Source organism: Bacillus rossius, chromosome 6 (genome assembly GCF_032445375.1).
Source record: "Bacillus rossius redtenbacheri isolate Brsri chromosome 6, Brsri_v3, whole genome shotgun sequence".
In the NCBI taxonomy this organism is placed as follows: Eukaryota; Metazoa; Arthropoda; class Insecta; order Phasmatodea; family Bacillidae; genus Bacillus; species Bacillus rossius.
This window is the reverse complement of record NC_086334.1, coordinates 16851510-16863649: the sequence shown is the minus strand read 5'-3', so window position 1 is coordinate 16863649 and position 12140 is coordinate 16851510. Positions and strand designations below refer to the sequence as shown.

Below are 12140 nucleotides of genomic sequence, written 5' to 3'. Positions count from 1 at the left end.
AGAGAGCAGTTATCACTCAGTTCCCACCGTCTTTATCTCGGTTGGCGGGGAATCACTGTTTCTTTCTCACTTACACTTACAGGCCTCTCATGCCTCTCTTTCTATCCCTGAATCATTCCACACGTTAATGAACACTACAAATAGCAATTATAATACAAATTACTTTACAAACTTAGAATCACTTAGAAATAACCTGAAAAAGTAGGCCTAAACAGTTAAAAATCTAGTACAGCGGCTCATTTGTGAATAATTACATAAAAAATAGTAATGATTGAAAATGTCTAATAAAATAATAAATACCTTCTTAAAAACATAGCAAGTGAAAATAACATATATTAGTATCCATAACTTCTGATTATACTGTCTCATAACATATACATCACTCAAAAAACATTGACTTATTTATATTTACCTATACAAAAAGAAGTTTAAAAGAAAATTATTTAATTAGGAGGGTAGGGTTCTGCAATGCTACAATGTTAGCTGAAAATGATACTTTCACATGAAATCTGAAAGCAGGGTTTCCAATTCAGTATTTTGACTTAAAAAAAAAATTAAGATTCATGGTAGACAGGCACTATCGAAACCAGTGATTTTTAATTGATTTTAAATTATTTTAGCTAATGTGATTTTTAAGTAAAACAGATTTACTCTTCCAATGTTTCATCACAAATATGTTTATTTTCATATGGCCGTGCTCTAGTTCCTAAAAAACAATATCTGGCGTAATGTGCAAGATTTACCATTAAAAAAAAAAACAGTACCTATTTAAAAACGTTGTGATTATGGACTGTAATATGGTAATACCTAAACCTGTTTACATTTAAATGTTTAGGTATTTGTTTTAGTGGGGGCCTAATATTTGATAACCAATATTGGTTTTTGGTATCATCTGTACTTGTACTACACTGCACCACTGCACAGAAAAAAACATTCCATTTTCCGTAATCACCATTTTCCCAGAAATGTCTTTGCAATTTTCTTTTTTCAACTTCTATGTTACTGTGACATTTTTTTCTACACTCACAGTCCATGCCCCTAAAAATCTTGGGGTAAACAATATTTCCTTTTCTGTTAACATAGGCCTTCCCACTGTTTCTCTATTTCTTAGCTTCAGCATATGTATTTATATTTATCAGGTTGCCTTAATCTCGTTTTTGGTCATGGTACACGAACTTTATCTTCCATGATCGACTAGTTAAACTAATAAACTAATTGCAGGTATGTACTAGCTTGACTGAAACATTAACATGAAAAAGCATGCTAGAGTGCACTACAAAATTTTGCACACTGTCTTTTAGGTTATGTCTAATGCGTGTAGCTGCCGGCTTGTCAGGACTTAACACCGCTTGTTCCCAAGCCACGCTGCTGTTTCGTTTAGTTGACATAGTGCTGCTCCCCGCAACGTAATTATAAACTAAGACTTACACCACTTGGAAAATTAACAGAAGACTACTTGAGGAACAATATTCTACCATTAGCTCAATTTCATAATTTTTTAGACCACTTGGCAACTAACATATGGTATTTATAAACAGACTATTTTTTTTTGCATCCTGTTTGTGATAATGTGCTTATTTTTGTGTATTTTTCACAGTATATTGATCTTCCCGCCACCGCCTATTAAAGGAGGCATCCCAATCAGCACAGACGACTACGCCTGCCTTGCGCCAGATCAGTTCCTAAACGATGTCATCATTGACTTCTACCTAAAGTAAGGAATACACATTTAAGTCACAGGCAGTCCTTAGCTTATGAGCATGTTACATTTGTAAGTCTGTTTGAAATATGAATTTGTGTGTGATTAGTGACAGACATAGTTTATGTTTGAAGCAAGTTAGTTAAATGTTTTCTTACTTTGCATTAAAACTTAAAACTGTGTGTACCTAAGGAATGAATGATAAATAAACTTTGCAAAAATACTGTTGAAAAGCATCTTGCCTATCTTTGTTGCTGTTTAGGTTTTGTGGTCTTGTTTGCATGAAAAATTTTAATGTAAGTGGAGTTTTTTCATTTGATGGAGGAAGATTTACAATAAACATACCTAGAACCAAAATTATAGTTTTTTTGATCACACCTCTGATTGAAATAAATAATGCTCATCAAGAATAGTTGTGTATAAATTTAAGCAGCTTCATTGAACCCAGAGATTGTGCTGTCACACACTTTGGGCACTTTGGTATAGTTTGCTTGCAGTTGTAAATTAAGTTAAATGGCACTCAGCTTGGGTGGCAGCTGGCAGCATAAATTAAACAGTTGGCTATTTGATATTAGCATCCAGCACCAAGTTTAACTTTTTTTTTTACAGATAATGAAAAACTCACATTTGAGTATAACTAAACCACACCAAATTGACAAAGTGAATGAAACCATACATGCAGCATTTTGTTAAATTTGTATTGTGTGATTCAATTGCCAGGGGAAAAAAAAAAAAAAAAAAAAAAATACTATTAATATTTCTGGTAATGCTAATATTCTGGTAAAAAAACTTGTTAAATATTCATTTAGTTTATATGTACTACTATGATAGAGTGTACTGACACCGACAGTTGTGAGTTCCCTCGTCCCCCCTAACGTCTATTCTTGGCCAAGGCACACATCCATCTTCATTAGCACCTGGGTGGCTGCAAGGGTACAATTGCAGTTACCAGTGTCTAGATGATGTCACAGCAGGGCCGCAACTAGAGTGTCTGGCACCCGGGGCATTAATGGATTCATGCGCGCCCCCCCCCCCCCTCCCCCGTCCTCTCTCTTTCTTTGCACATACCACACCAATAAAGCGGGGGGTCCGTGGGCCCTCCCACGGAAAAATGGTGCTATTTAAGCATTTTCCATACCTACATGTAACAGTTTCTGTGCTACTGTAACTTCCATGCATGAACCTACTATGTATGTCCATAAAGTAGTCCGTATAATCACTAGACTTGTTCATTAAATATGTTGAGACGTTTATTGTAAATCAGATTAGACATTCCTGGCATGCAAGTTAAAAAACTTTTTACCAGTTACCAGTTGTAGTAGGAATTACCATGCAAGCGATTTTGGCGCCCCTACAGCTTTGCGCCCGGGGCTTATGCCCCGCTTGCCCCCCCCTAGTTGCGGCCCTGTGTCACAGTGATTTTCGTCGGCAGAGTCTTGCCTCCTGGGTGAGGGGGTATGCAATTACCCTCCCTTTCGAGTTTCCTTAACATTTGTGCTGCCAATCAGCTCCACGCTCGCTTACGGTTGGTTACTCCTCTCTGCCAGATATGCAATGAAATAGAGTGCTGTCGCTGTGTTTGCGTTGATTCAAATAATTCTTCAAAAGTGTGGGGTGCCATCTTGCAATACAGTACATAGAGTGAGTTATAGAATCTTTTGTTTCTGGTCTCACAAACAATAAATTTCACGGACGCAGAATGACGGATCAGCCAGTCGTCACTCAGTTGTCGACCTGCCTTGTTACCTCTCGAGATTCAGCACCCCGACTTGTTTCTTCTGCTGCCCGTCGGAACTGTCCGCACTTCAAGACGCTTGTGACCTTCAGTTGCAATTCTTGTTAAACGTCGCTGCCACTGCCTGCCTGACGCCAATCCGACTGAGCCTGATGTCCGATTACTGACACTTGGTGCTTACTGCTTCCCGCCCGTTTACGGGCCCACTATGTATCTTGACAGTCATTTCCATACAGACGTCTTTCTGTGGCATCGAGCAAGATCGTCACTGCATTTCTGCATCTCGTTTCATTCTCTTTTGGTCAGTTCGCACAATAGGGGCAGCTTTCTGTGTGTTGTCAAGAGGACCAGATTCTGCTATTATGTTCTTTTACACAATAAACAGCCTTGCCCTGGAAACTGTGTGTATTTGTTTTTACAGACTGTGACCTTGTGCTTGCTCTGTTGGGAAAACACTATCCCATTAAGACCCTTGAATGAGATACGAAGCAGGCAAAGTATTCTCTGCATTCGCACCTCTCATGAATCTGCTGTGTCTCTCGTGATTCAGCTCCCTTGTGGCGAGGTAGCCTCTGAGATACCATCATCTCAACCTCTTGTTTCCCTCTTCCGGATGAGAGAAGCGTTGTAGTTGAGGGGCAAGTGTCGGGGGGAGGCATCTCAGTACTTCTGTGACAGTCTGTGCATACTTAAAATATTGTGAAGGATAAAAATTTTTTTTTAAATTTGCCAACAAAAGTATGAATTAGAGGAGACTTACGGTCGAGTCGAGTGGGCGGGTCATACCTGACATAATATTTACCAAATTTGCAAGCATGATGGGTTATTTCCTGACACCAAGGTTTGACAGGCAATGTAACTCAAATTAGTAATGAAGTCAATTTCCCTGTATGTGGATAGTAACCAGGAATTGTACAGAAATCACAAGTTATTAACTTTAAGACTGGCAGTGTTTACTTTTAAAATTCAGTAATAGGAATTTTAAACAGGCACAGCATATTTATTGTGTTTCTGCAGTTGTATCTTGCAGTTATTATTTGTCCACTGTAATTTTTTAAGTGTACATATTATATTATGTTAAATATTTTTGTAGGTTTTTTTCTATAGTTTGTTGAATTTTTTTAAAAGCATTTTATTAATTTAGATACCGGATTTTTATGTTTATAACTGACCAAAAAGTCAATGTCTTCATAATCAGGCTAGTTTTAAATTGAAATTTCCATGAGTTAACAACAAATTGTTATAGTTTTGAGCCATTTACATTTTCAGGATTCTCCCTTGTCCCGTTGCCCTCCCCATCAGTGAAATCTGTCGACTTTCCTTTCTTATCTCATAACCTTTCATAGTATTTAATGACCCAGATGTTAATGAGATGCTAAGCCCAATTTCATTCACTAAAAGACACTTTCTGTACCTTTAGGTTTGAATAAGGCACAGGTCAAGAGAAAGAAGCATGTTTTCTAAAATGTTATTGCTCAACTGCAGCATTTTTAGTAGACTTTGTATAAATGTGTTGAAAGGCTACGTTTTAACTTCTGCATGAATGTATGTGCACATTCTCTCCAGGTACTTGACGCAAGTTATTCTGAAGGTTGAAGATCAAGCATGCACACACGTCTTCAGTTCCTTCTTCTACAAGCGGCTGACGACGCGGCCCCCCTCCGTGCGAGGCAGGGTGGATCCTATCGAAGATAACCCCTCCCTCTCCCCAGCGGAGAAGCGTCACAGCCGGGTCAAAAGCTGGACCAAGAATGTTAACATATTCAAAAAGAAGTTTATCCTCATACCAATCGTTGAGCAGTACGTACTTCCATCAGCAGTGATACAATAAGACATTTTTACTATTTTATTTTAGTGCTAACTACTAAAATGTTATTAGTTGAGAGTCTTGTAATTTGGGTAAGGAAATCATCTTTGAATCAAAGTTGTAGTTAAATGCTCGGTGTATTTACAAATGACATGATAAACATATTATTTAAAAAAAAAAAAAAAAGCTTTTATTGTTTAAAAAAGTTTGACATTCACCAGGGGCAAAGAAAAGAGCGACTTTCTAGGTGTATAATGTTTTTGAAGTTATTCCTATTTTAGTATGCAACAAAATTATGCAACAAAATGTGCTCACACTATAGAACTGAAATTTAAAAGGATAAAGTCCAATGCGCATGTGCTTTTGTCCAGTTGTGTTCAAACGCAAGTTGCACAACATAGTGCATGGTATATTTTAAAACACATAAAAATTAGTTAATTTAGCAAAAAAATGGAAAATAATAAGATCTTATAATTTTTTTTTATATTGAACTAATAGGTTGTTAACAGCAAAAACTACTATTGATTACCTATTTTTTTTTTATTTTAAGGCTGAAACAAGCAAATACAGTTACTGATTTTTTTTCTCTTCAGGTTTATTATAATTTAGAAGCTGAGAAAATTGTGTTAGAACAATTGATATTTACCCCTTTGTTGGCTCCTTTTAATATGGCAAATGCTGTGCTCTCTCTTCCTTTTTTTGCTAAATGTGTTGTGTGTATTATTTATTTAATCATCTCAAGAATATTATCTAATACGTAATACCTGCACATGAATACTCACACCCTTTTTTATTTAAGTTGTCTGTTCTACTGGAGAGGTTGGCTTGAGCTGTGTAACTGTTTGTGCGCAGCATGCACTGGTTCCTGGCGGTCATATGCTTCCCTGGAGAGATGGGGCAGGTCCGCATGAGTGACAAGTCTCCCGTGAAGAAGAAGTGCATGACGCGCAAGTCTGCGAGGAGTGCGGCAAAGAAACAGGAAACAGGCGGTATGGCACAATGTTCACGCAAGTCTGGATTCATATCATCTGTTCGTTTTTGCTTCATGCATTCGTTTGCAAATCCTCACATTGGTGCACAGAAATATGACATTTATAAATAGGGTTTTTATATTTGAAATAGTAGAGATGAAAAATAAAAGCAAAAGAAAACATTGGAACTTAACATAAATTGGAATTGTTTTCAACTACATACTTTTAAGCAATGAAGCATTATGAATACTGCAGTCACTTCAGTCAGGATAAGGTAGTTTTTTTTTTTTTCCTTCCCCACACAATTATAGCATTTTTACACAAAAGCAATGGGTGTGAGTTTTTAAATACTTCCATGTTGCAAACCTAGTTGTCAGCTATTTTGGTTTATGTTTATTACTTTTGCAGTGTTGTTATAGTTTTTATTCATCAATTTGCTATTAAATTCTTATTTTTAGATACAGATTCCATCAGATTTATTTCTCCTTAAGATAATACCTTAATCTTTATTAAACTCCCCTTGATGTATCGTGTTTTCTCGCATAATCGTTGCACATTTTATACTTAAACCAAGTTTGAAAAGTAGGGGTGTGACGATTATGCGTAAAAAATTTTTTTTTGTTAGGTTAAGTTATTTATAAAAACAAAACCCGTTCATGGAAAGTACTTTTATTTAAAAAAAGGTGGAGTGCACAAGAGCACGCGAAACAATTTATATTAATAATTCATGCAACAAAAACCTTTCTCCAACTTTAAATAGAAAAACAAAATCTGTGACCTGAACGCAAGCCACTTGAATCTGTGACGTGAACTTACGTGTAACTATTGTCGTACACACCATGAAAGAGTGCGGGCTATCAAATGTAGTTAACTTGGCGATTAACAGAGAGTGCGCGTTGCATGAATTGGCGAGCTATCGATATTTGACTACGTGCGCGCGCACTATACGGGAAGCGCCATAACCAAACATGAATGATGCGCTGGCTACATTTTTATAAGCGGTACTCCGCGGCGATGCAGACGAACAGATAAAGGTTGTAACGTTTAAAAACGTCTTTAAAAGAAAATTTACATGTCAGACAACTTCGTATTTCCGTTAATTAAATATGCAAGTGGTAATGTCTGAATAAAAATTAGATTTATACTTTAAAATACATTGTTTTATACGGAACAGATACCTACACAAAGCGCACGCCGCGGCAACGCAGACGAACAGATGAAAGTTGTAACGTTTAAAAAGTCTTTAAAAGAAAATTTACACGTCAGACAACTTTGTATTACCGTTAATTAAATAAGTAAGTGGCAATGTCCGAATAAATATTAGATTTCTACTTTAAAATACATTGTTTTATATGGAAAAAATACCCACACAAAGCGCTTGAAATCTAATTGTGGGACCAAAAACATCATGCGCATTTATGAGAGAGTTTTTTTTATCCAAATTTTGACGCCCTAAAATATGGGTGCCACGATTATGCGAGTGCGACGATTATGCGATAAAAGAGGGTAGTCTAGGTTTATAAAAAATCCAAGGAGCCCAAAGTTTTTATAAAGCATGCAAGTCGCAAAATGTCACCACTGTATAACTTAAAATTGTAAAACAGTTGAAAAACATGCTTCAGCTCCGGCCTTTTTTTTAAATTTATATTTATAATTAAAACAAAAACAATGTTTTTAATTTGATTTAAAAAAATTTCTTTTCGCTGTGTGAAAGGTTAACACGAGTAAAAATATAATAAATATAATGCATATAATATAAAGAACATCGAGGGCCTTAATGCACATAAAGTGCGAGTCTGATAAAAGTTTTTGGAACACTTGTATTCAAATATGGCTGTCAAAAACTCAAGCCAAAATGCAAGCAAGTAGAAAGTTGAACAATATTTATTATGTTATATTGCGTCTTGTGTAGTTTATAAACTGGTACATACTTTAAAATGTGATTGCTGAACATTTAGTGTTTTTATGTAGTTTAGGAACCCAGCCCTACACACTCTGATACAGAGCCTGTTTGTTCTTTTACAAACTAAAGATTTTTATTAATTCTCATTTATAAATAATATTATTCATCTTTTTAATAAGTCAGTTTAATTTCAGTTTACTATCTGAGAGAACCAAAATAACTTAACATGTGTGCCAGTGCTATTTCTGTTGGGATGTTAAAACTCAAGTCATAGATATTAAAAAATAAAAGCAAAAATTATCTTAAATAAATTGCCTGTGTTTTTGTAATGTGAAAAAAGAAATTTGGTTATTAAAAACAGAATATTTGTACATTACGAAAACCATTTTACAGTAGAACAACCCCAGTTAACCCAACTAAAGTCATTTTGGATAATAACTTTTTTGGCCAAGCCATGATAATTTATTACTTTTTTTAAAATATAATTACTGTATATAATTTTGAAATGGGCAATCTAAAATAACAATACATGTACTGTAGTTTCTGTATTGCTTATTAAAAGAAAAAAAGTTTTAATGCACAAAACCTGGTTTATGGATTTGCGATTTCAGAGGCATTCTCGATAAACAGGTTTCAGTTAACCCAGGTTTTACTGTTTTTGTACTTAACAAAATACAGGAACATCTGCAATTTTAAAAAAATTCAATCTGTAACAGAAATGTCTCAATTTGATGAAACTTTTGAGTTAAGTTTTAAGTACTCGACCATAGCCTAATTTTAAAGCTTGAAAATTTTTATTAATTTACTGTTTGGTCTAGGGAACTAATGAAACATTAATGAAACATCACTAATGCAAACCTGGAGTAATCTAGGATTATAGGATTATATACTTTGTGATGGTGAAGCTCGTACAATACATTTCAGTAGGAAATGTGATTAAATGATGCAAAATTGATTAAAAAGGGTACAATTTAAGTACCTACTTCAGCATGTGACTCTTATATTCTCCCTCCGTTTCATTATTATTAACAATGTAGATGATTAAGTATTGAATTTGCTAGCGATGGTGGCTGATTTTACGTAATCTCGTACTGTATTGGTTTTTATTTTTGTTTGGATGTATTTGTACTTTTGTAGCCATTTAGTCCATCATCGTTATAATTTTTGTTTATGTTAACCTGTACTACAAACACAAAAAAATATTATTTCAGTGCAAGTGCTATACTCAAAATTTTGTAGAATTTGCTGCAGTAACAACTGAAGAATGAGAACAGTAGATGATTTCAGCATTATTAAAAATTGAAGAAGAAACAAACCCCTGCCGGCGGTAGTACAAAATACAACCTATCCAGAATTTTTTTAAATGACTTAATTGGTTCTCTTCTTGTTAAAAAAATAGTTATATCAATGAAAAAAAAAAACCAGTTATATCGACACTGCTGCCCCAAACAATGGTTTTAAATCCAGCTTTAATATATTCTGCTTTAAAAAAAAAAATCTTTGAAATCTTTAAAATTGTTCATTTTTCTGAAGATAAAGTTGAAGATATTTAATCTTCAATTTTACTTCAACTTTCCGAAGCTTCCGCACACCCCTATGCAACATTGAAACCTACCTTATTTTTATCTCATTGGGTGTCAGTGTGTGATGTGGAACTTGAAAAATTGTAACCTCTTGTAAAGTGACTTCTGTAGTGCTGAAGAACTGTCATGTGCATGTCTCTTATTTGCAGCTAAACAGATGACAGCTGTAGGAGATGAAAATGATGCTAGCTCAGAGAGAGATGAAGCTGATGGGGAGGATGAAGACATCGACCAAAATAGTAGTGATGATGAGGTGAGGAGCTTTGGTGTATTAAAGGTGATTATATTTTATTTTGTATTTGCTACAAAATTTTCTTCCAACAAACATTTTGTTTATATATATATATATATTTTGCTTTTCATCTTATATATGAATTGTACATCTTTCATCACGGTGTTTCTCAATCATTTAACACTCAGCTTCCTAGTACGTTATTCACCAAATAAAGCTAGTTAAGTTTTATCTTTCTTTTCTATTGGGTAATAATTCCTTATTGCAAATCCAGTTTTTTTTAAACATAAAATATTAAAATAATGGGGGGAATTGGATGTAATTGTGATGCAAAGCTGTATAATTACCATAATATTTATAATATTTCACAGTCACCGTACCGTGATCACCTAATTACTTGCGGACTGTATTTCCTTGTTTCACAGCTGCGCAACAGGTGGATATAAACAAGTGTCAAAACCCTCTCGTTTTTGTTTATTATTGAAACTTACTATCTAAAGATTATGACAGACACAAATACATATTGCTGTGTTGAGGCTGCTGCTGTGAAACTATGCAGGCCTGTTATCGCTCACGTGAGTCTTGGAACAACTGTGCAGTGCGGGCGCAAACCTGAACATGGTTCACAAGGGCACATAGAACACACACATGCACAGCTTACAGTGGTGCGTTTATAATTTCCTCTAGCTGTTTTGAAGTTCATGATACATACTAACACCAACGATGTATGCACTATGTTTGCCAGCATTTTTCATCTCGAATCATGGTATGAAATGCTCTGTCACATCAATAGATAAAGTAAATAAAAAAATTAATTTCTGTATTAATAGTTTATGGAAGTGAAATATGGCACGGTTAACCCGCAAGCCAGATAACCCGCATCCAGATAACCCGCATCCAGATAATAAGGAGCCTACAGCTTCCATTAAGCATGATGTCAAAGAGGTTATGAATAGTTTGGTTGAAAACAAATGAAGATTTTTTGGTTAGAATTCCCAGACACTTTTAACTTTAATAAATATTTTAACTAGTCATAAGAAGTTAAATCATTATTTTTATTTCAGTTGCATGGAGTGGGTCCATAAAACCCAAATGAAGACACTGTTAAAACTTGTAAGCTATTGAGACAAGAATGCTTAAAGCACATGATATTACTACCACTATAATTTTGGACCTTAAATTAATATGAGTAATTATTGTCATTTGATGTTAACTTTTATGTATTTATTTATTTATAAAAGTGCTAAACATTTTTTAATGCAAGAGGAAATTTTCTCCATTGGACGTAGTGCCTGAAATGCACTTGCATAATAAATGTAATAACCTTTCAGAGTATGAAAATTTTATATGCTATGTGAAATGAATTACACTTTACATAATCCATTTATTTTTCATAACTATACAAGCCCACAAAGTGATTTCAAAGCACGTGATTCAACATGAAACATATGCTACAAGAGCTTATGATACAAGCATAAAAGGCAGGGTTCAATTCAAATTTCCCTCCACTATTCTGAAACAAGTTCTATGCAACTCTTGTGAGTTAGTGCTAGTGTCCATAATTTACATGTTTCTACATGCTTAAAATGCAATGTGTCAGGTATTGAGGTCAATAGTATTTGCCTAAAATAAAAAAATAAATAAAAATGTTATTTGCCATTGTGGTCTAATTTAGCTGAATAGTGTAAGTGTAATATACTTTATTTTGTATTATTCAAAAACTTTTTTTCCTTCACTGTTCTTCATTGTTCCTTCCCAGATGACCAGTAAGTGTTGTGTCCACCTCCCCACGTGCATGTACTGTCGCAGCACGCAGCTGCAGAGTTACTGACACGGCGGTCGTGCTTGCAGAAGTTCAGCACACGCTCTTGGTGTGTTTGGCAGGAGGAAGGCGGGGAGGACCCGGCACAGCAAGGACAGGCAGAGAAAGTTGCTCCGAGCCAGGTCGCACCTGCCCAGGCCCCAGCTAGTAAATCTGGGAAACAAAAGAAGCCAGCTCGTGAACCGATCAAGCAGTAAGTTTCTTGTGGCACTCCGTTGCAAACGTAACTTAGCATTGATTAAACTAGAGTCGAACCCAGATTTACGAGTGATCGCTGCAATGTAGCTGCCCAGAATCTAGGAGGTGTCTTGGGTGCAGGGTGACCATAGCGTTGAGGTGTCGCACTAATGTGATGGTTGTGAGCACCAGCTTGGGAACCAATTTGTTT

General features: G+C 35.4%; 1 protein-coding gene across 1 annotated transcript in view; it reads left to right on the top strand.

Moving 5' to 3' along the window:
* LOC134533396 (uncharacterized) overlaps positions 1–12140 on the top strand; it is a 45307-nt gene that overhangs the window by 32314 nt on the left and 853 nt on the right. Inside the window, exons 19-23 of the mRNA XM_063370917.1 lie at positions 1598–1714; positions 5001–5234; positions 6094–6230; positions 9848–9975; positions 11782–11945. Coding sequence (XP_063226987.1) covers positions 1598–1714; positions 5001–5234; positions 6094–6230; positions 9848–9975; positions 11782–11945 — 780 coding nt within the window. The remainder of the gene's footprint in view (positions 1–1597; positions 1715–5000; positions 5235–6093; positions 6231–9847; positions 9976–11781; positions 11946–12140) is intronic.